Source organism: Rhincodon typus, chromosome 15, assembly GCF_021869965.1.
Source record: "Rhincodon typus isolate 14 chromosome 15, sRhiTyp1.1, whole genome shotgun sequence".
Lineage (NCBI taxonomy): Eukaryota > Metazoa > Chordata > Chondrichthyes > Orectolobiformes > Rhincodontidae > Rhincodon > Rhincodon typus.
In genome coordinates this window covers 29,961,227-29,985,851 of record NC_063346.1, presented here as the reverse complement: position 1 = coordinate 29,985,851, position 24,625 = coordinate 29,961,227, and the positions used below count along the sequence as shown (strand labels likewise).

At 40.3% G+C, this 24,625-nt stretch overlaps 2 protein-coding genes across 5 annotated transcripts in view; one reads left to right on the top strand and one right to left on the bottom strand.

Moving 5' to 3' along the window:
- Positions 1–24,625, bottom strand: part of ankrd27 (ankyrin repeat domain 27 (VPS9 domain)) — a 94,527-nt gene that overhangs the window by 54,594 nt on the left and 15,308 nt on the right. Inside the window, exons 1-6 of one of the 4 annotated variants that reach the window (XM_048605538.1) lie at positions 23,004–23,169; positions 22,527–22,608; positions 17,245–17,392; positions 6,320–6,439; positions 5,416–5,572; positions 2,609–2,763 (exon numbers count right to left, since the gene is read on the bottom strand). In XM_048605538.1, the coding sequence (XP_048461495.1) occupies positions 2,609–2,763; positions 5,416–5,572; positions 6,320–6,439; positions 17,245–17,352 (540 nt within the window). In that variant the 5' untranslated portion in view covers positions 17,353–17,392; positions 22,527–22,608; positions 23,004–23,169. Of the gene's footprint in view, positions 1–2,608; positions 2,764–5,415; positions 5,573–6,319; positions 6,440–17,244; positions 17,393–22,526; positions 22,609–23,003; positions 23,170–24,625 lie in introns of those variants that run through there. The other 3 variants (XM_020530033.2, XM_020530034.2, XM_048605537.1) reach the window with 3 other exon arrangements.
- si:ch73-167i17.6 (regulator of G protein signaling 9 binding protein) lies at positions 23,262–24,487 on the top strand. The gene has a single exon (XM_020530037.2). The coding sequence runs from the start codon at positions 23,683–23,685 to the stop codon at positions 24,400–24,402; it is 720 nt and encodes a 239-aa protein (XP_020385626.1). The 5' UTR covers positions 23,262–23,682; the 3' UTR covers positions 24,403–24,487.

Genomic DNA, 24,625 nt, shown 5'->3' with positions numbered 1-24,625 from the left:
AGAATGTTGTATCTTCAAACTCTGGTCAAATTATTGCTGTGTATTCAGTTTCCTTGTAATGTGCTACTATAGTTATTTACTATAAATTCTGCAGTAATACCGTAAACCTGAACATTTTTTCTACTTTCACATATATTGCTAGTGATTTACGTCAAAATACCAGTTGGCTTTGCAAAAAACAAACGAGATCATAGCAAGTACAGCAAATTTAAAAGCTATCCTTCTGTCACCATGGCCATTCCATATAGCGATATTTCTTCCAACAAAATAAATAGTTTGAAAAATGTGAATACTTCAAGCTGAAGGATGAAAATTAAGGTAAACAAGATTACATAGTTATCATAAATAATGTAATCTAGTTAGTAATTGAAGAAGCGTGCAAGACTTGGATGCAATACTTGAATTACTTCAGCTCTGTTTCCACTTCCGAGTCATCTAAATTCCTTAATTAGATCAGTTTTAAAACGGAGTAGATATCCAATATATTTTTTCCTGAATTTTGAAAGCAATTTTGAATGGAGCCATTTTCCAGAGAGGATCATGAAGAACAGGGTGCAAGAAAAAGAAAATGAGAATAGCAAAGTTGTGGTTTGGTAGAGTTAAGAACACACAAGATTCCCACTCCATTGAGATTGGGGAGGGGGAACAGACCCAATTACATTGGCAGTGTGCTAAGAGATGAAGAGGGAGGCACACCCTTGGTTTGATAGCATAAGTTTAGAGAGTTTCCAAGATGTAGGTGCAAATATTGAAATGATTGATTAAGTTTTAAACATTTATATATTAGCAATAAAAAGGTCCTAGAGGACCATAGGGCTCCTCTCTCATTAGAGAGGGACAGATGGAGGTGGTTTAAACCAAAGGTCATCACACCTCAGGCGTGGGGAGTGGTTGAGGAGGACAGTCCTTCATGGTATCCTCAGCCGGTGCAGGAATTGAACTCACACTATTGGCATCATTCTGCATTGCAAACCAGACATCTAGCCAACTGAGCTAACTAGCTCCCAAATACATGAGCAATAACTTACGTACTGACACTCAAGTTCCACCAGCACCTTTCAGCTCCTCATTTCACTACAGCTTTGGTCCCAACATGGACTAGTTAGCAAGGTTAGATCACATGGAAAAAGAGGGAGAGCTAGCTTTGGATACAGAAGTGGTTTGAAGGTAGAGAGGGTGGTGGTGGAGGGTTGCTTTCCAGACTGGAGGCCTGTGACCATTGGTGTGCCACAATGCTTGGTGCTGGGTCCACTGCTTTTCATCATTTACACAAATGATTTGGATGTGAACAAAGGAGGTAGGGTTAGTAACAAAAACAGAAGTGGCTGGACAGGCTCAGCAGGTCTAGCAGCATTTGTGAAGAGCAATGAGTTTGAGAACTGAGTTACAATGTTTAAAAGGTATCTAGATGGGTATATGAATAGGAATGGTTTAGAAGAACGTGGGCCAAATGCTGGCAGATGGGACTAGATTTATTGAGAATATCTGGTCGATATGGACAAGTTGGACTGAAGGGTCTGTATCTATGCTGTATATCTCTATGGTTCTTTGCAGCATCTAGTGCCCTCAGCCATTTTTTTGATATCATGGGGAATTAACTGAAGTGGCTGAAGACTTGTATCTGTGATGCTGAGGGCCTCAGGAGGAGGTCAAGATCAACCATACTTAAACCTGTTTACTCTTAAAGCTTTCCAGTTCTAACATTATCAGTGAACTGTTAGATCTGTTTATCTCTCTAAACATTTTATCTGGCCTGCTGAATATTTTCCAGCATTTCTACATTAATTTCAATTTTATTTATTTTGTTTTGGTATTTGAATATTAACTGATGTCAGTTGGCATGACTCGCAGTCAAATGGTGTATCATAAGTTCTTCCTTTCTCAATCAAAGCAATGGTTATTTTGGATGATACCACTCAAAACATTCTAAGAATAAAACTAAAGCAGTTGTGGTTTTTCATTTTCCCTCTTCATTATTTTGTTAAAGTTCTTCTTATTTGAAGGGAACAGCCTGTTCTGAATGTAGTGGGTAAAAACTAGATATTTCTGTTTAGTTTAATGCAAGCTGGAAATATGCCCAATTTCCCCACTGTACATTATCTCAGTCAACTAAACGAAAGGACGATTTTTCTTGGGCTTCAAGCCATTTCTGCACAGTTGATTCTACCCTTCTCACCCACATCCAATATCCACGTACAACCACAAATTCTTTGTATTTCAAAAATATTTAGCCAGCTGATGTTTGCAAAGGGGAGGCTAAAATTCTCAACGAGTCAGAGGGGGCACAGGTGCCAATGAGAGGAAGAGAACATAGCAGTAAACAAAGTATAAAAGAAAGCCAAGTACAGAAAGATAAGAGCGCGACAAACTATTACCAAAAAAACACATATGCCTGCACAGAAAATGGATTTAAAAAAAAATCAAATAGAATGCTTTTAAATAGGGCATTCTTACAACAAGGACACTCTCTACTCCAATGCAAGAAAGAAAAACAAAAACATATCCTTCACCTCTCAAATTAACATTTTTTTTTTTAAAACTTTAACTGCAAAATAAGCCAGACCATATATCACGCAAGGAAATGCAACACAAAGTAACAGTTACTAACTATATGATGCCGCAGACTTTTCATTTCCAGCTCCTTAAAAGACATTCGGAAAGACTCAATGTACTTATCAACTTTGGATAACTGTCGACCCAAAAACTCTTTAGCATCCTCAAAATTTTTCAGACAGTAGGAATCTACAGGAGATGGATTTTCATCTGAAAATAAAAATAGTTTTAGTGCTGACACTTTAGCATATTTTACATACAGTAAATGTAAAAATAAATAGTAGCATGCATTCACTGAACTTAGATTTAGTGTTTTAATTACAATAACCCTATAACATAGACTTTCCACTGCAGAGGGTGGAGGCACATTGATAGAACACGTATGTTGTAGACATATTCACCACAAATCCCTCCAACTGTTAAGACTAAAATATTTAGCCTGCTCAGTGATACCATCGAAGTAATTTGTTTACAAATGATCAGGATCTAGGGAAGAAAAGCCAACAACTGTACCACATCCAATTCACGGCTTTTTACAGTAAGTCATTCTTCATTCAAAGCTTCTGGTTTATCTTGACATTTTTATTGTCTCCCTCAATTCAACTTGTTCACCCCCTCCACCATGGTTTAGCCTGGCATTCCCCATTTCTAAGCCAAGTTATCACTATTGTTTTTGCTTCCCTCTACTCAAAATAAGTAATATTCTATTCTGTTCTTGCTTTCTCCCCGTGCACATCTCCTTCTATACCATTCAACTGGTTTGGAAGACAAGCCAGGTAGCACTGGGAGCTGCAGAGAAAGTTGCTGCTTGTCCAGACAGGCTGGATGGAGGCCTTACATGTAAATTCTGGCACTATGTTCAAAGTCTAAAAATAAAGCACAAAATATCCCTCTTGATCTCATTCTATTGCTCTTCTTAATCTTCATGCCAAAGGCCACCAATGTACTGTCCCCATCCTAATGGTCCCTCACATCCTATATACCAACCTAAACTTCTGTACCCAACCCAATGGCCGCTCTTCCTCCATGCCAACCTATCTGCTAAAGCCATCACCAATCTATGCCCTCCTGTCATGACCCCTCAAACCCCATAGGAAAAAGCAAATAGGGGCTATGGATCAAACAGGGAATACTGTGTGGTATGTATAAAGACTTATGATCTCGAGAGTTCAGTGGTTACAGAAAATTAGATAAATTGATAAAGGATGCCAAACTAAAATAGTTGAAGAGCTGGAAATAATTTGTGTATATACTAAGTTGTCAGCTAGGGAACACATTAGCCTTATCACATAAATGGATATACCAGACAAGTGGCTTTGGTTTCGAAGAGACTATTTGTGATCTAGATCTTAGAAAGGATTCCCTGAATGCAAAAAAAAAAATGTGATCTTGAAGATTTTAGCTGTTTTAGCTAAATTCTTGGGAAAATAAGTCATTGATGTAAAAAGATACATTTTTGCATGGTGAAATGTTTCAAAGGGAAACACATTTGAAACCACCTAAAGAAGCAAGTGATGCATAAGTTATTGGAGGTCCTGGAATGAAGTGTCATAAGAACGTGAAAAGAAACATATCTTGTTTGGATCTTCTTGAGATTAAAAACATTCTCTCTACGAAAAAGAAGGAAAATGGAAGGTTGACTATAATATACGGAGAATAACTTACTGATCAGTTAAAAAGTATAGATGATGAAATTACGTATTTTTAAGATTCCGTTCAAGGATTATTTGTTAAAATATTTCACATACTTTCCAAACAACGTGTTCAGTGATGTAATTATACACCTTTGGCACAGGTGGAACTTGAACCCAGGCCTCTTGGTTGAGAGTGAGGGACACTACTACTACCACTAAGCGCTCTTGTGGTGCAGTGGTAGTGCCCCTACCGCTGAGCCTGAAAGCCTAGGTTCAAGTGCCATCCATTCCAAAGGTATGTCATAAAATTGTCTGAACATGTTGATAAAAATACCTATTTAAAAATGGGGAAAACAGGTAGGACCGGTTCGTGAAACAATCTGTATGACCGAGCAGTTAATAGACTCTGTCCACAAAGAAAGGGGTCTTGGATTTTGTCACACTGACTGGCTTGGAGCTGAAGTGTCCAAAGTGGCAATCTTCTTCCCTCCCCATCTAGGTTGTCCACAAACTCAGTTACTTGAAGCACTGAGATCAAGAAAGTTCTGTCAATCAAGTTCTCCTCAGAGCTTACAACCAACTCATCCCCAAAAATGAGGAAGAACTATTACAAGAGGTAAGCAACACTGTTCTGGAGAACAAGTTCGGGCTACAACACCGAGGTAAGCACGTTACTGTCTCCAAACTGCAAATTATAGAATGGTTACTTCAGAATCTGTTCAGTCTGTGTGGCATTATACAGCTGTCAGAATTGCCTCAGAACCCAAGCTGTTTCCCATTATGCTGCTTATCATCTTGCAACTTACATATCACGAAATCAAATGTAAAGAATAAACTTTAAATGTTCAGGACTGTTATTAATCAGGAGAGTACATTGGCTCAGTCAAATCAACATGGCTGAAACCAATTTGTAATTATATTAATTTGCAAAATCAATTTTTTAAATGAACGTAGCAATAATTTTATGCTGTAAAACAAAAACAGAGCAAGGGGTAAGCAATATTTCAGATAAGAAAGTAAATTACTTGGATGCCTTTCTGCATGGGACTGGTTTAAGAGGGAGATGGGCCAAATGCTGGCAAATGGCACTAGGTCAAATTGGGATGTCTGGTCAGTGTGGATGAGTTAGACCGAAGAGTCATATAGCATGAAACAGACCCTATGACTCTAATATGAGCATCATTTATGAACTTAAAATAGACAAAGTATAAGATTCTCATTGACTTACCTGCACTGGAACCCTTTTCCAATGGTCGGGCAATACATAAGATACTGAAACTTTGTTCTTTCTCAGTGTAAAAAGTTTCTTCAAAAAGGATTCTTATTGCACACGGTGAGCTAAATCCAACACCCAGACTAACAACGTTTCCTCTGATGGATACTTCCTGGTAATGCAAATTGTTTACAGTGGTCAGGTCATCGGGAGGAGGGGGTGCAAAAATGATGCTTGAACAGTGAAAAATAGGAAACGTCAAAGTTACCGACAATATTCACATACACAATCAGAACACAATTACCATTTCAACAACATAGATTTAAATAAAATCTCTAACATAATGCAACATCGCATAGCACTTTTCACTTAACTGTAAAAAGTTAACACTGAGCCCCTTTAGCGGATATTCAGTCAGGCAACAAGAAGCTTGATCAAAGTTTTAGTGAGCATATTTTAAAGGAGATAGGTAAGATATAAAAAAAGCTGGAGACATGTAATCAGAGTATTCTAGAGCGTGATGCCTAGATAACTGAAGGCACAGCCACCTAATGTAAAGCAATTAAAATTAAAGGATGTTTTGGATGCTAAAGAAGCACAAATAGAGGGTGGTATGGCTGGAGAGCGCAAAGAAAGGGTGGAATTAACCATGGAAAGATTTGAAAACAAGGTTGAGAGAAATTTTTTTAAAAATTGCTTTTGTTGTCTACCATGCCTTCATTTATACTGCAGATCATGGGAAATACTCTTTTTCTATTATTACTCAGTACATTTCACGTACGTGTGTTTTCTGTTACTTATTGCATACAAGAGAAATAAAGTCAATGCAAAAAAAAATTTTGCATGCTGGATGAAGATATTTAAAGTAAGTGATAATAGGAAAGGAAAATGAGTGCAGTGTATTAAAAGAACCACTTACCTTTCCATTTAATGTTCGGTAACTAAGACCGGTGTCGTCCACTGGCTGTAAGATGTAAGACTCAAAGTGGGCAGCAGCAAGGCTGCCTTGTGATAAACTGCCTCTGCATGGCACCAATACCTGAATCAATATGAAAATTATGTTTTACCAGTGAAGGAAGCCTCAATAACAGATCAAGTATAGAACAAATATATAAGGAAAGTAGGCTATGAAGCATTGAAAATAATCTGTTAACTTTTCTTCAAAACACAGACAGTTCACTATGCTCGATATCTCGTAGTCTTGGAATTAAATTCTTTTGTAATGTATCATGCTGTCCCCATTACACAGAAATAAGACTATACGTAAATGACAACTATAAATTCTTTTATTAACTTCTTCCAAATTCTAAATTGCGTTTTCAACGTTCCATCAAGCTGAAGCTGGAGAAAATGCTTGAATTTTGAACATCTCTTCAGCCCTCAAACAGACCCCCATTATTGCTGTGTTTCAACTTCTCACTGTGTTTATCTCCATATACTTAACTTTTGCTACCAGTTTTGTTTGCCATCGACTTAATTCAGCCTGGTCCACAGACAATATGCTCATAGAACATAGAACATGACAGCGCAGTACAGGCCCTTCAGCCCTCGATGTTGCGTCGACCTGTGAAACCAATCTGAAGCCCATCTAACCTAAACTATTCCATTATCATCCATATGTTTATCCAATGACCATTTAAATGCCCTTAAAGTTGGCAAGTCTACTACTTTTGCAGGCAGGGCATTCCACGTCCTTACTACTCTCTGAGTAAAGAACCTACCTCTGACATCCGTCCTATATCTATCACCCCTCAATTTAAAGCTATGTCCCCTTGTGCTAGCCACCACCATCCGAGGAAAAAGGCTCCTACTGTCCACCCTATCTAATCCTCTGATCATCTTGTATGTCTCTATTAAGTCACCTCTTAACCTTCTTCTCTCTAACGAAAACAGCCTCAAGTCCCTCAGCCTTTCCTCGTAAGACCTTCCCTCCATACCAGGCAACATCCTGGTAAATCTCCTCTGCACCCTTTCCAATGCTTCCACATCCTTCCTATAATGCGGTGACCAGAACTGTACGCAATACTCCAAGTGCGGCCGCACCAGAGTTTTGTACAAGACAACCTTTGCTCATACTCCCAACCCAGCCCAATTAACAGGTTGAGAAAGAAGTCTTACAGATTGCTGGTCAGGCTGCTTGACACCAGAAGCATGAGATACACAGGCTCCCCCCATCCATTTGTTAAACAATTGTTTGGAATGTTACAACTAGAAAAGTGTTCCTCTTTCAGGTGCACGCCAAGAATTCACCAGCTGCTACCTTCCAAGGCAGGTCCAGTATTCGTCTCCACAACTTTGATTTAACACAGAAATAGGGAAAAGGATTTACGCTTCTCACCAATACCTCAGCTGGTTTTGGTTTCTCCCTATGGTTTGTTTTCTTGAAAGACATAATAAAGCCAATGCAAACCTGAACAAAACTGTGTTGATAAGTCTGAACATAATGGCAGACTTCATGATATGGATCCAGACCTACAGTCACACTTTACAATTACAGTGCTACATTTTCCATATTATACCCATCTATAAATATTTCCCAGACATGTATCATAAAGTAATACATCATTATACTAAAATGGCATACTTAACATCTTCAGGCAAAAAATATTGCCCATATTTATTTGTTGATGTTTTAGAGGAGTAGTGTTATGTCTTAGTGGGCAACTGTGCATATCATGGATCCTCAGAGACCAGATCGGAATTTTAAATCAATGTTTTCATGATTTGGTAAACGTGCTGCAGATACTAAAATATCTTGGTGCTTTGATTATTTATCTCCCAATAAAGCAAAAGCACTTCAAGAACTTTTTAACAAAACTCAGACACTAACATTTACATGGGCACATGCACTGATCATACATATCCTACTTGGAATATAGAAGCAGGGGTGTGTTGTTGCAACTGCACAGGGCATTAACATCTAAAGTTTTGCATATAGTTTCGGTCTCCTAACTTGAAAGTGGATGTAATTGCATTGAATGTATTCCAGAAATGAAAGGCTTATCTTATAAGGAAAGATTGAGCAGTTTAAGCCGATACTTGCTAGAGTTTAGAAGGATAAAGCATGTCTAATTGAGTTATATAGTGCTAAAGGGGATTGATGTGGAGAGATGTTTCTTTTTGCAGAGCAATCTAAAACAAAAGGTTACAGTTTTAGTCTAAATTGTGGTAGTTTTAAAAAAAGAGAAGACATTAGAAGGTGAAGGAATCTCACTGTAGTATAGAGTAAGTGTGCCTCAGCCTTTCTCAAGGGTTAGAACAGCTCGTTCATCTTCTCGTTGGTACAGGGAGTTCAGGTAGTAGGTTAGTTGCGGCGGGGGGTACACTATTTGTTAAAAAGTAGTAACTGTAATTTGCAAGTAGCTAAGAGGAGCCATGAATAAGCTTGGCCAGCAGCGTTGAGGAGAATCCCAAGATATTTTATATAAATATTAGGAGCAAAAAAAAGGTAGCTAGGGAAACAGTAGGGCCACTCAAGGATAAAGGAAGGAGGTTATGTATGGAGCCAGAGAAAATGGGCGAGATCCTTAATGAGTACCTTACATCAGTATTCACAAAGGAGAGGGACACGAGGGATTTTGAGGTTAGGGAAAGATGTGTGAATACTCTTGGGCAGGTCAACATAATGATGGAGGAACTGTTGGGTATCTTGAAATGCATTAAGGTAGACAGGTCCTCAGGGCCAGATGGGATCTATCCCAGGATTCTGTGGAATCAAGGAAGGAAATAGCTGGGGCATTCTCTTTGGCCTCCAAAAGATTGGAGAATGGCCTAGGTTATTCCTTTAAGGAGGAAAACAGAAATAATCCAGGTTATTACAGGCTGGTGAGCCTTACATCAGTGATGAGAAAGCTGTTGGAGATGATACTGAGAGACAGAATTTATTCACTTTAGGAAGTGAATTGGACATGTTAGTGGTGGGCAGCATGGGTTTGTGCGGGAAACGTCATGTCTCACCAACTTGATTGAGTTTTTCTGAGGAGGTGACAAGAATGATTGATGAAGGAAGGGCAGTGAATGTTGTCTACATGGACTTTAGTAAGTTATTTGATAAGGTACCTAATGACAGTCTGATACAAAAGGTAGAGTTTCATGGGATCCAGAATGTGCTGGCTAGATGGATACAGAACTGGCTTAGTCACAGAAGACAGGAGTGGTGGAAGGGTGTTTTTTGAAATGGAGATCAGTAACTTCCACAGAGATCAGTGCTGGGACATTTGTTGTTTGTAATATATACACACATGATCTGGAGGAAATTTCAGGTTGTCTGATTTGTAAGTTTGCAGATGACACCAAAATTGGCGGAGTTGCAGATACTGAAGAGGATTGTCAAAGATTACAGCAGGATATAGATAACTTGCAGATTTAGGCAGAGAAATGGCAAATTGAGTTTAATCCAGACAAATGTGAGGTGACGCATTTTGGAAGATCAAATTCAGGTGCCAATTATACAATAATAGGAGAACCCTTAGGCACATTGAAATACAGATCTGTGAAAATGGCAACACAGGTAGACTTGGTGGTCAAGAAGGCATATAGAACGCTTGCCTTCATCAGCCAGGGCATTAAATATAAAAGTTGGCAACTTATGCTACAGCTGTTTAAAATTTTAGTTGGGCCACATTTGGAATATTGCATGTAGTTCTGGTCGCCACACTACCAGAAGAACATGGATGCTTTGGAGAGGATGCAGAGAAGGTTTGCCAGGATGTTGCCTGGTCTGGAGGGTTTTAGTGATGACGAGAGGTTGGATAAACTCTGATTATTTTTGCTGGAAAGACAAAAGCTGAGGGGCAACCCGAAAGAGGTCTCCAAAATTATGAGAGGCATAGATGGGGTAGATAGTCAGAGGCTTTTTCCCAGGGTGGAAAGATCAACTACAAGAGGACACAGGTTCAAGGGGAGAGGGGGAAAGTATAGGGGTGAAGTGCAGGGAAATGTTTTCACATAGAGGGTGGTGGATGCCTGAAATGCACTGTGAGTGGAGGTGGTGGAAGCAGGCACATTAACAACTTTTAAGGTGTATCTTGATTGTTCACCTCATGTTCATGTGTCTGAGGAGTAGAAATCACATGTGGGCAATAAGTAGTGGGTCTAAATAAGGAATAGGAATCGGCGCAGGCTTGGTGGATTGAAAGGCCTGTTCCTTTGTTGTATTGTTCTTTGTTGCTCTTAATAGGTAAAATGCTACAGTCTTTGATAAAATATACGATAACAGGACACTTAGAAATTAACAGCAAGATCAGACAAAGTCAACATGACTTTCACAAAAGGGAAATAGTTTGACAAACCTGGAGTTTTTAAGGAAGCATCTAGTAGAATGGATGAGGGAGAAACAGTAGATGAGGTTTACTTGGATTTTCAGAAAGCTTTTGACAAAGGTCCACATAAGTTATTATACAAAATTAAAGCACACGGGATTGATGATAATGTACTAGTATGAATTGAAAATTAATTAGCAAGTATAAACAGGTCATTTCAGAGCAGAAAGCAGTGACAAGTGGGGTACTACAATGCCTTGACTCCAGCCCTTCACAATATAGTAACCTCCTCAGTATCCGACAAAAACAGGGAATGGTGGGGGCGGGGGTTGCATAAGAAATACTGTGTGGCAGTGAGGAGAACTCAAATCATTACTGATACAAGATGAATGCATTTGAGAAGTGAACAGCCAGGGCTGCTTGTAAATACTGCTATCCTGGATGCAACAGGTGATTCTGTCTTAGTTCCTTTAGATTCAGTCAGGGATGGGGAAGGTCAAAGTCAGCTTTCCCACACATACGCCAACTCTGGCCCTAGTGATCAATTAATGACTACTTCAGGGCAATGTACCAGAGCTGCTGGTATTTTACCAGCAGCAGGTTGGGTGGAATGGGGGGAGGGGGGGTTTGTTAAAAGGGAGAACTCATGCTAAGGCGTGACAAGCCTGCCTAGTATCATGTACTTCGTGTACCCCACAGGACACATCAATTCCTGTTCCTTCAAATGAAGCCATGGCAGGGTTGCTCCAGGCATTCTGGTTGATGGACAGAGCCATTGCCATTACTATTAAATTTAACCCACAGAGTTTATCGACATATTCTGATGGAACTGAAAACCTTGCTGAAATTTCCAACTCGAAATGATGCAGAATTCAATATCTAGACCACAACGATGGTACAGCTCAAGGAAGAAAACTACTTGAAGGAACTTCCAATATTAGATTTTTTTTCTTAAAATGGGCAAAGTTAGGGTTTTAAAAAAATTTTTTTTTTTTTTTTTTTTTTTTAAAAAGTTACTTAATTGCACTGTTAGGAATTCAGCCAAGTCAGAAATCCAAGATGCTAGCTAAAACAACTTCAAAAAATTACATGGAGTTACAAGATTATTTCAAATTGCAACATTTGAACTGCCTCTTCCTCAGTGAGATTCTTGCAGAATCTTTATTTCAGTAACAGTCTGACCAATGTACTTAGCTAAGCCAATCTTAACACCAATCTTGTTTTTTCTGCTACAGGCTTTAGTATGCTGTTACATTGCTCAATTAAAATTTAACACTTCAGAACACAAGGGCACAGTTTGAACACCTCATCGACAGCAAACCCTTAGAAAATCCTCTTCTTCGAGCTCTATGCTCAAAGGCAGGTCCTTCACAATTATTCACTAAACCACAGCCAAAATTGCTGTGATAGTTTCTGTGGGTAGGGTAAAGAGGCAAGCTCTGCGTCTACCTCAGCTGGAACAGGGATCATACCCCATGATTAATTTGGCGTTATTCTGATCCATGTGCAAGCTATCCAGCCAACTCAGCGAACTGCCCCATCCCTCCCATCTCTTACTCTTTGAAACTCTGGCAGTTACAAGTCTAGCCTGTCCAACATTTCCTCAAAGCTGGCTAGAGGATCACAATACTTCCTTATCCACTGGGCACAATATTAAAAAAAAAACTTCTGAGGAAGAATCCCAGGAATTAGGAAGAGATGAGAATGTGCAATATCAGGGTTTGGGCAAACATTTTTTCATGAATGGAACAGTAATCCTTCCCCTCCCTGCACTCAAGGGATGCTGTAAAACAAATTTACCTTCACTAACAAACAGCTCATACTTCTCTCTCTCTCTACCAGGATTCGCAAACCACGAGAAAACTGCAAGGCAACTGCTAAATTTAGAATCCAAGTCATAATTGTACTGTGGGTGGCTGATTTAAATATTTTGATGTAGTGCATCACCCCCTCACTAAAGTGTACTTGCACAACTCAGAACTCACTGAGTGCACATACAGCAGCTTGGGGACACATGCATCACATTTTAATTTCTGACTCCCTAGCCCAACTCATTGTAGGGTGGATTAATAAAGAGTTAAAAACTCCAGTAGCTGCACAAAAATAAAAACATAGTTTTCCCTCTTTAAAGGACTTACCTCGAGCGTCAGCGGCCTTCATTTTTCAGCAGCAGAGGGAGAGGCGACAGCGAGGACCAGGGGGCTGCCGGGAATATATTTGGGCAGCGGCTGAACCCGCGACACTAAACGTGTAGTGTCTCCCACCCGCCCTCCTCCTCTAACCAAAAAAAAAAAGGACTCTGTGGTGTGTTGGTAAGGTAAGGTTTTTATACTTTTTCTATTTCTTCTGTATTGTATAATTGGTTAAAAATTTACTTTCTTTTTTTATTTATCTATTAATTGGTTATTTGAAAGGACCATAGCAGAGAAGTATTTAACTCATAAATTGATATAAAGTAATTAACTAAGTAGAGATGGCTGGGCAGGTGATGTGCTGTAGCTGTATGATGTGGGAGCTGGCTGATCCCATTGTGAACGGCAGTGACCACATCTGCAGCAAGTGTTGGTTGCTGGAAGAACTCCGGCTCAGAGTTGAAGATCTGGAATCTGAGCTTCAAACACTGCGGCACATCCGGGAGGGGGAAGATTTACCTGGACGCTTTGTTTCAGGAGGCAGTCACACCTGGTAGATTAAGTAATTCAAATTCAGTTAGTGATCAGGGACAACAGGGTGTGACTGCAAGTGAGGCAGGTAGGGGGATCCTGAGTTCAGGAGTGGAGGAGCCTCAGCTTTTGACCTTATCCAACAGGTACGAGATACTTGCTCTGTGTGGATGAGGAAAAGGGCTGCGGGGAGGAAGAGCCAGCTCACCACGGCACCATGGTGCAGAAGGCCATTCAAGAGGGGGGGAGCAAAAAGACAAGTGGTAGTTACAGGGGATTCTATAGTTAGGGGGATAGATAGTATCCTTTGCAAGCCGGATCGGGAGTCCCGCATGGTGTGTTGCCTGCCCGGTGCCAGGGTGCAGGACATCTCTGACCGGCTTGAAAGGATATTGGAGCAGAAGGGGAGGATCCAGTTGTTGTGGTCCACGTTGGGGCTAACAACATAGGCAAGCTATGATGGAGGACCTGTTTGGGAATTATCAAGCACTAGGAACAAAACTAAGGAACAGGTCCTCGAGGGTCATAATCTCCGGATTACTGCACGAGCCACGTGCAAATTGGCTTAGGGATAAGAAAATTAGGGAAGTAAACACGTGGCTAAGGGAGTGGTGTGGAAAAGAGGGGTTCCATTTCATGGGGCATTGGCATCAGTTTTGGAACCGGAGGGATCTGATGGGACGGTCTCCACCTGAACCGATCTGGAACCAGTGTTCTTGCAAAAAGGATAAATAGGGTGGTCACTAGGACTTTAAACTAGTGAGTTGGGGGGGGAAGGGAAAGGGAAAACAACAGGGAGTATGATGGTAAATAAAAAGGTAAGCAGCAGGTTAGCATGTGTGCAGGAGGGTTTAAGTTTAAGGCAGACTATGAAAGAAGCAAAAAGGAAGGATAACTCAGGAGATATTATTAGAGATGTTGGAAATCATGAGGGTAAGAAAGCTAGCATAAAGGCACTTTACCTGAATGCTCGTAGCATTCGTAACAAGGTTGATGAATTAACGGCACAAATCATCGCGAATGAATATGATTTGGTAGCCATTACGGAGACATGGTTACAGGATGGTCACGACTGGGAGTTAAATATCCAAGGGTACCAGACTATTCGGAAAGGACAGACAGGGAGGTAAGGGAGGTGGTGTAGCTCTGATATTCAAGGACGCCATCAGGGCGGTGCTGAGAGATGATATAGGTTTTATGGAGAATGAGGTTGAATCCATGTGAGTGGAAATTAGAAATTCTAAGAGGAAAAAGTCACTGACAGGCGTAGTCTATAGGCCACCAAATAATAACATCACATTGGGGCGGGCAATAAACAAAGAAATAACTAATGCCTGTAAAAATGGTACGGCAATTATCATGGGGGATTTTAATCTACATGTAGATTGGTCAAACCAGCTCGGTCAGGGTAGCCTTGAGGAGGAGTTCGTTGAGTGTATCCGTGATAGTTTTCTTGAACAGTATGTAATGGAACCGACGAGGGAGCAAGCTATCCTAGATCTGGTCCTGTGTAATGAGACAGGAATAATTAATGACCTCATCGTTAGGGATCCTCTTGGTTGAATTTAGAATACAGATGGAGAGTGTGAAGACAAAATCCAATACCAGGGTCCTGTGCTTGAACAAGGGGAACTACAATAGAATGAGGGAGGACTTGGCTAAAGTAGACTGGAGACAAAGATTTTATGGTGGGACAGTCGATGAGCAGTGGAGGACTTTCAAAGCAATTTTTCAAAGTGCTCAGCAAAAGTATATTCCAATGAAAAGGAAGGACTGCAAGAAAAGGGGTAATCTGCCATGGGTGTCTAAAGAAATAAGGGAAGCTATGAAATTGAAAGAGAAGGCATACAAAGTGGCCAAAACAGCATGAAACTAGAAGATTGGGAAAACTTTAAAGGTCAACAGAAAGCCACAAAAAGAGCTATAAAGAAAAGTAAGATAGAACATGAGAAAAAACTAGCACAGAATATAAAGACAGATAGCAAAAGTTTCTATAAATACATAAAACGAAAAAGTAAACATTGGCCCTTTAGAGCTTGAGAAGGGGAATTTAGTTATGGGATATGATGAAATGGCCGAGGCATTGAACAGGTATTTTGTATCGGTCTTCACAGTGGAGGACACTAATAACATGCCAGTAATTGACAAAGAGACGAAGGTAGGTGAGGACCTGGAAACAATCATTATTACGGAAGAGGTAGTGTTGGGCAAGCTAATGGAGTTAAGGATTGATAAGTCTCCTGGCCCTGATGGAATGCATCCCAGGGTACTAAAAGAGATGGCGGGAGAAATAGCAGGTGCGCTGGCGGTAATTTTCCAAAATTCGCTGGACTCTGGGGCAGTCCCAGCAGATTGGAAAACAGCAAATGGGAAAACAGCAAATGTGACGTCACTGTTTAAAAAGGGAAGTAGACAAAAGATGGGGAATTATAGACCGGTTAGCTTAACCTCTGTAGTGGGGAAGATGCTTGAGTCTATTATCAAGGAAGAAATAGCAAGGCATCTTGATAGAAATTGTCCCATTGGGCAGACGCAGCATGGGTTCATGAAGGGGAGATCATGCTTGACAAATCTTTTGGAATTCTATGAAGACATTACGAGTGAGGTGGACAATGGAGACCCGTGGAAGTGGTGTACCTAGATTTCCAAAAGGCCTTCGACAAGGTGCCGCACAAGAGGCTACTACATAAGATAAGGATGCATGGCATTAAGGGTAAAGTATTAGCATGGATAGAGGATTGGTTGACTAACAGGAAGCAAAGAGTGGGGATAAATTAGTGCTATTCTAGCTGGCAGTCAGTGACTAGTGGTGTGCCTCAGGGATCGGTGTTGGGACTGCAATTATTTACAATTTATATAGATGATTTGGAGTTGGGGACCACGTGTAGGGTGTCAAAGTTTGCAGATGACACTAAGATGAGCGGCAGGGCAAAGTGTGCAGAGGACTGTGAAACTTTGCAGAGGAACATAGATACATTGAGTGAGTGGGCAAAAGTCTGGCAGATGGAATACAATGTAAATAAATGTGAAGTCATACATTTTGGTAGGAGTAATAGTAAAAAGGATTATTACTTGAATGGTAAAAAGTTGCAGCATGCTGCTATGCAGAGGGACCTGGGTGTCCTTGTGCATGAATCACAGAAGGTAGGTCTGCAGGTACAACAAGTAATTAGGAAGGCAAATGGAATTTTGTCCTTCATTGCTAAACGGATTGAAATTAAAAGCAGAGAGGTTATGTTGTAGCTGTACAAGGTGCTGGTGAGGCCACACCTGGAGTACTGTGTGCAGTTTTGGTCTCCTTACTTGAAAAAGGATGTATTGGCACTGGAGGGGGTGCAAAAGAAGTTCACTAGGTTGATTCCGGAGTTGAGGGGGTTGGTTTATGAGGAGAGACTGAGTAGATTGGGATTATATTCATTGGAATTCAGAAGATTGAGAGGTGATCTTATAGAAACATATAAAATTACGAAGGGAATAGATAAAATAGAAGTAGAGAGGATGTTTCCACTGGCAGGTGAAGCTAGGACAAGAGGGCATAGCCTCAAGATTAGAGGGAGCAGATTTAGGACTGAATTGAGAAGGAATTTCTTCACCCAGAGGGTTGTTAATCTATGGAATTCCTTGCCCAGTGAAGTAGCTGACGCTAAATCAAATACTATCAAGTCAATAGTTTTGAGCAAAGAAGCCAAAACACGTGTGGAAAGTTTGAAATGCAGATTGGGGCAGCAGGGCAGGTTGAAACACAGACCAGCAGGTCTTTAATCTCCATCTGTGCTACACTCAGACAACATATGATGACAGCACTAGGTGACAAAATACACAATATGCAATGTATCCCAGTTTGAATTGGAGTAGAATTAATCAAAACAAAATGTAAATCAGTTCAAGTTTATTTACAAAAATGTTGATATGATACTCACAATCCCGTGCAATTCTGCTACATGGTTGAATACATCAGGTTTCTGCTTCTGAAGTGCTAAATAGAAGGGGTTTCTTGAAATATCTTCATCATACATAGCCATGGACATCAAACACTTCCGACTCTAAATTTCAACTGGGGATGAAACACTGAAAAAGGCAGGAAAACAGTAAAGTTGTTTCAGAACTAATTGCAAAAGATCTAAAAAAAACTGTTTGAAACTGCTGGCTTTTCACTTTCCTACGAACTTGCTGCAGTCAGTACACGGGAATGCATTTGAATAGAGATCAACAAAAACAAATTTTCCTAAACTATCTGCTCTGAAAATGTACTGATTTGCAATTTTGCTGCGATTTTCCACAAAGAATTTTAACTCAAACAGGGAATGACTTTTCAATTAGCTAACAGAAAATGTCATTGCCACTGATATAAACTTCAGGGTAGGAGATAGGAAAAAACATGGAATTGTCCGCTGGCTAAAAAAAATTCAAAGCCCTTCAAAAGAATTGAATTGAATAGTTGAATATTTAGTTAGTGCATCAGGGAAATTATAATGAGGAATAAATAATTGACAGAAGACTTGAACATATATGTTGGTTCTGTCTTCTCAAACAAGGTCACAAATAATTTCCTAGAAATGTTAGGGAACCAAAGGTCTGGTGAGGAGGATTTGAAGAAAATCAGCATTAATTTTAAAAAGATACTAGAGAAATTAATGGGGTTAACAATTGACAAATCCCCAGGACCTAATAATTTGCATCCCAGAGAACTAAAGGAAATGACCCTGGAAATATTGGATGCATCGATAGTCATCTTCCAAAATTGTACAGACTCTGGAGCAGTTCATAGAGACTCGAGGGCTGCAAACGTAACCCCACTATTTTTAAAAAAAAAAGCAAAAAAAAAGCATTACAGGCCCATTGGCCTAACATCAGTAGTGGGAAAAATGTTACGAGTTTATTATGAAAGATGTAATAAAAGAACACTCAAAGCATTAATGGGATTACACAAAGTCAGCATGGTTTTTTGAAAGGGAAATCATGCTTAGTTAATCCACAGGAGTTCTTTTTTAATTGGTAACTAGTAGAATAGACAAAGGCAGAAACAGTGTATTGTGCTGTATTTGTATTTGGATTTCAAGTATGATTTCAAGATAAAGTCCCACATAAGAGGCTAGTGGGTAAAATTAAGAGGGTTTGGGAGCAATATACTGACATGAATTGAGAATTGGTTGACAGGCCAGAAACAGAAAACAGGAATAAATGTCTTTTCCAGGTAGCAGGCGGTGATTAATAGTATTCTGTAGGGATCACTGCTTGGGCAAAAACTGTTCACGATGTACAAAAAATGAGTTGGTTGAAATCTTGCATTCGGTTCTCTCAAAGTTTGACGACAAAAGTAGCTGCATTTGTGGTTGTTAGGAGGATGCAAAAATGCTTTAGGGTGATGTAGGCAAGTTGAGTGTTTGGGCAAACATACAGCAGATGCAGTATAACATGGATAAATATAAAGTTACGCAGCTTGGTGTGGTATTTAAATGGTGATATTGGGACCAGTGGATGTACAAAGGGATCTGGGTGTTTTTGTACACCAGTCAAATGAAAATAAACAGGCAGGTGTAGCAAGCAATTAGGAGGGCAAATGGTATATTGACCTTCATTACAAGAGGATGAGTTCAGAAGTTGAGATATCTTACTGGTGTTATACAGGACTTTGATGAGACCACACCTTGGAATGTTATGTGAAGTTTTGGTCTCCCTATCCAAGAATGGATATACTTGCTGTAGAGGGAGTGCAGTGGAGGTTCACTAGGCTGATAGCAGGGATGGCAGGACTGTCCTATGAGAAGTGATTAGTTTGACTGGGCCTGTAGTCACTCGAGTTTCGAAGGATAAGAGGGGACCTGATTGAAACATATAACATTCCAACAGGGCTAGTGAAAACAAATGTGGGGATTATGTTTCCCCTGCTCGAAGAGTCTAGAACTATGGGTCACGGTCTCAGGATACAATGTGGACCATTAAGGACTGAGATGAGGTAACATTTCTTCACTCAGGGTGATCAAACTGTGGAATTCACTACAACAGAAGTCTGTAAAGACTGGGTCACTGAGTAAATTCAAGAAAGCGACTGATTTCTTTTCAATATTACAGGAATCAAGAGGTATGGAGCCAAAGTGATGTTGAGACAGAGGATCAGTCAAGAGTGGCAAAGCAGACTCGTAGGGCTGAATGGCCTATTCCTGCCCATAGTTTCTAGATTACATTTCAAAATAGTAATGGGAAGTATTTTTAATGCATTCTATGCATCATACACCATAACCTCAAAGGGATTAAAAAGTTTCAGATGTATGTTTTCTGATTTAGCCTGCAAGAATACATTTATTTATTTGCTCAGCTATGACAATGGACTGTATAACATTATATGGAGTTAAATTCAAAGATGTTAATAGTTTTGCAGTCAGAATGAATGCCAGGGCAGAAGTTCTCTTTTTAAAATGCAACTACTACAGTTTCAATGGCAAGGGTGGAGGGGATTATGTGAAAACAACGACTGAATGGAGGGGACATTCAATACTACTAAGCATTGGTTGAGGAGGGGTAGTTGAGGTTCGAGGTACTGATTCAGAAGGAGGATCGGGGGAGTAGTAAGTAGGTGTGTTTCAAAGGAAAAAATAACCTGGCAAAAGCTTGGTGAAAACGGAACTGAAAATACAGAGTAACAAATTAAAAGTTAGGGTGAAGAATAGTTAGAGACCCTGTCACTTTCCGAACTCTACTCTCACGCTCTTCAACATTAGAAGTACTATCACTGATCTCCAAACCTCACCTTCCCTACCACTATCCACATTCACCTTAAGTCTTCAATCGGAGTCCTACATATCAATAAGTCAATGTCTCAGGAATGTGACTATTCTGATTGTCCAATATGACAATCACTTACAATTACTCTGGGATGTTGTTAAAGGCCATAAGAAATCTCAAACTCCCTTTCTGCACTACAAAACTGCCTTCAACAATCTCCCTGAGTTAAGTCTATTTATATAGCTACATGACAGCAATGAGAGTCAACACAGCAAGAGCCAACACAAAAGCTGGTTTTGGAATCTGAGGGAAACAAATATCAATTGTATAACAAATAACCAAGAGAACTAGAATGTTCCAAATAACCTACACACTCCAGTCTTGGTTTAGAGGAAAATGCCTTTTCTTCTCCCTGCCTCGCTTTTGCTTTCAGGTATATCAGATACAAGTGATGGTTATAAACGTCTTTTAGACAAATTTGTCTTTTGATAAATCTCAGAACCCAACACATAAAGCAACATGCATACAGGAAATCACCATTCAATTTGCAAATTGAAATTGCTACAAGGAACATGTTCTATTTTAAATTCAAAACTATTATTTAAATTTACCAAATAAATGATGTTATGTTATAAGGGAAATACTTCTTTAAGCAGGAAAGACTTCCTCTGTGAAGGAAATACAGAAGATTAATGGGCTAATTGAAGTAATAAACCAATTGCTAGTTTAGCAGGAACGATATCCTTCATGAAGGCCATCCAAGAGATCAAATGTCCTCCAGCAGAGGGACATAATCTCAGATTCCTGAACAGAAGACTTATCAATCTTTCAAGTCCAAAAAGTGAGATTGTTTTGAAAGAATAATGAAACATCTAAACCGAACTGGCTCAAAAGTAGAAGACAGAGGGTGGTGGTGAAGGGTTGTTTTTCAGACTGGGGACCTACGACCAACAGTGTGCCACAAGGATAGGTGCTACATGCTTTTTGTCATTTATGTAAATAATTTGGATGTAAACATCAGAGGGATGGTTAGTAAGTTTGCAGATGACACCAAAATTGGAGGTGTAGTGGACCATGAAGTTATCCTCATCAGATGACCTGAGGAGTGACAAATGGAGTTTAATTTAGATAAACGTGAGATGCTGTATTTTGGACAGACAAATCAGAGCAGCACTTTATACACTCAATGGCAAGGTCCTGGGAAGAGGTGCTGAACATTCAGACCTTGGAGTGTAGGTTCATAGGTCCTTGAAAGTGAAGTCATAGGTAGACAGGATAGTGAAGGTGGTGTTTGGTATGCTTGCCTTTATTGATCAGTGCAATGAGTATAGGAGTTGGGAAGTCATTTTGCTGCTGTACAGGGCATTGGTTCGGCCAATTTTGGAATACTGCGTGCAATTCTAGCCTCCTTGCTATTGGAGGGATGTTGTGAAACATGAAAGGATTCAGAAGAGATTTACAAGGAAGTTGCCAGGGTTGGAGGGTTTGAGCTGTGGTGAGAGGCTGAATAGGCTGAGGTTATTTTCCCTGGAGCGTCAGAGGCTGAGGAGTGACCTTACAGAAGTTTAAAAAAAGAATCATGAGGGGCATGGATAAGATGAATAGCCAAGGTCTTTTCCCTGGGCTGAGGGAGTACAAAACTAGAGACCATAGGTTTAAGATGAGAGCAGAAAGATTTAAAAAGGGACCTAAGATGCAACTTTTTCACACAGAAGGTGGTGCCTGTATGAAATGAGCTGCCAGAGGAAGTGGTGGAGGCTGGTACAATAACAACATTTAAAAGGCATCTGGATGGGTATGTGTATAGGAAGGGTTTAAGAGGGATATGTGCTGAATGCTGGCAAAGACGACTAGATTAATTAAGGATATCTGGTAGGCGTGGACGAGTCGGACCGAAGGGTCTGTTTCCAGGCTGTACAGCTGTGTCTGTAACTGGAGAATTTTAATAAAAAAAAAGGATAATACTACTTCAGAAAGCGTTGATACAAACAAACCCCTGCTGACTTAATACTTTTCATGACCACTGGACATCTCAAAGTGCTTCAAAGCCAATCAAGTCCTTTTGAAGTGCAGTCTATTGTGTATAATAGTAACAGCACACGTAACAAGATCCCCACACTCGGCCGTGACATAAACTCGGGTAGATAATCTGCGCGTCCAGTTATCGTAGTTGACGGGTAAGTATAACGTAGAATGCTACTCTTCAAATTTCTGCACGGAGCTATTTTGGCGGAAGAAAGGCCATCGACTGAACGGTCTTATTTGAAAGTTGGTGCCTCAAATACTGTAGTATTACTTTAGCTTCAGTCAAGGCTGTGTGTTCAAATCGCTGAAGTGGTATCGAACCAAGGACTTTCTGACACAAGATGACATTACTAAGTCAAAGCTGACATCTTACGAGTAATTCAGAAAAGAAATACCGCCTTAATTGGTCATATCATTTTCTATTACGTAACTGACATTGAGAAAATAAACATACCCGTTCGTGTTCGGTTCTCAATAGATTCTATTTTTCACATCAAGCGTGGTCTCTCTCCAATTTAAATGGAAATCACCCTCACCTTTTTCCAAAATAAATTAGCTTTATTACGCATTGTAACTTGGCAATCGACATAATTTACTAATAATGAGGCCACTAAATAGCATTAAATACCTTTTATTTCCTGAATTAGATACCTAATTTTCTCTGTTAAAGTTTCTGCTACATTGCACACACGCGCAATCTGGATTTTCCCAGGATACAAGCTGATGCCACATCCCACATACTTGCCGCTTTAAACATAAAATAAACCAGCGACGCTACCACCATAAATAAATACATGAAACGTAAGCAGGCCTCTCTGATAGAATCTAATTTAGCCAAAGTAAACCCTAGTCTAAGATGGTAGCCCACCAACTTGAATATATACACGACTCCTCTAGCGCCTTAACTTGGAAGGCCAGGCAATGTACTCACCAAACGCCCATAAACTGGGTCATTTCACTCTCATTTGGTGTCTAACTTCCTAGCAGAGCTTCGTTCTCCCTTCCTGTCAGCGGAAACAATGTTGCCATTCGTGTCATTGACAAGTCTACTAACCAGTCAGATCTCAACATCGCCTTCCACTAGTCGCCTCTCAACCAATCAGCACCGCCCTAAGGGCGGGCTCTTACCGGCAGACGAAACCAAATGGAAACATTTGGAACAGGTTTCACTTCCTGGTGTGAAGAACACGTGACGTGATAAGGTGCTGTCTGTGTGGTATTCATGGTATTTAGTCCGTGAGCAGACTGCGAACTTGGTACAGCCTAGGTAGTTGGCGATAACGGATTTATACAAAAATTGCGAATATTATTCAATATTTGCGTGCTGTTACTTGAGGCAACATGTTTTAAACAAAGTGTTGTAATCCGCGTCGGATGTTCAGGCACAGTAACTTAGAAAGTTGATGTAAAATCGACAGACGGCAAGAAGACAGTAACGCCAGATATGTCATATGGATGAACGATTAGCTGTGGATCAAGTTGGATAATTGTGGAGTACCTTTGAGGTTTCACTTCATATTTCCCTGCACAGATGTTGTAGAACTAAATCCGCACATGATATCAGTATAAACTGTTCTGAAGGATCTCCGCTGACTATATGTACTACCGCAATGGTGAAGGACGAATGTAAGACCCTTTTAGATGCCCTTAACAAAGTGTCTGCCTGCTATAGACACTTGGTCATCTGTGCTGGTGGGTCATCAGACTCTCAGAATTTACGCGAAGAACTGAAGAAAACCAGACAAAAGGCACAGGTCCTGGCAATTGCCAACAAAGCAAAGCTAACAACTATTTTAAAAGACAAAACTATCAGCAAGGATGACCGAGCTGAATTCGAAAGGCTGTGGGTGGTATTTTCAACATGCATGGAGATTTTGGAGATTGACATGAGAAAAGCTCTGGATCTGGGTCAGGAGTTTCCACTGAACCTTCCCACAAAACACCTCATCCAGACTGGCATGGTTGGGGGGACATCTGCTGTGGCTGCCCGTGCCATGAGTGTACAGAACATGAAGTACGAAGAGGGCAACGACATAGACACTGTCGATCTGAATGACTTGGAGCAAGATATCAATGAAATCGGGGAAATGATGTACGATATGGAGATGAAGGTGAATGTACTTCAGTGGACTGTGGAAGCGAAGCAAGAACTGGCTACTGAACTTAAGTCTGCTGCCAGTGCTGGCAGTTCATCGCTTGGCATGATGCCCGTGAACGAGGCTAGAAACAAAAAGCTGTGTGACACCAGTAAAGTCTTTGCTAGCACAATGTTCACTGCTGTATTAATATTTGCCATTGTTCTCGCTATATGTGTTGTGAAATTTGCTTAACACTTCAATGTTGATATGTTTTCATTTGCACAAGGAAACAACTTGAGACAGAGATAGTAGGAACTGCAGATGCTGGAGAATCTGAGAAAACAAAGTGTAGAGCTAGATGAACACAACAGGCCAAGCAGCATCATAGGAGCAGGAAAGCTGACGTTTCGGGCCTAGACCCTTCTTCAGGGATGGGGATGGGGATGGGGATGGGGATGGGGATGGGGATGGGGAT

What these genes read in the sequence shown, in the direction of transcription:
- si:ch73-167i17.6 (XM_020530037.2), top strand. Translation starts at nt 23,683, where the DNA reads ATGGTGAAGGACGAATGTAAGACCCTTTTAGATGCCCTTAACAAAGTG.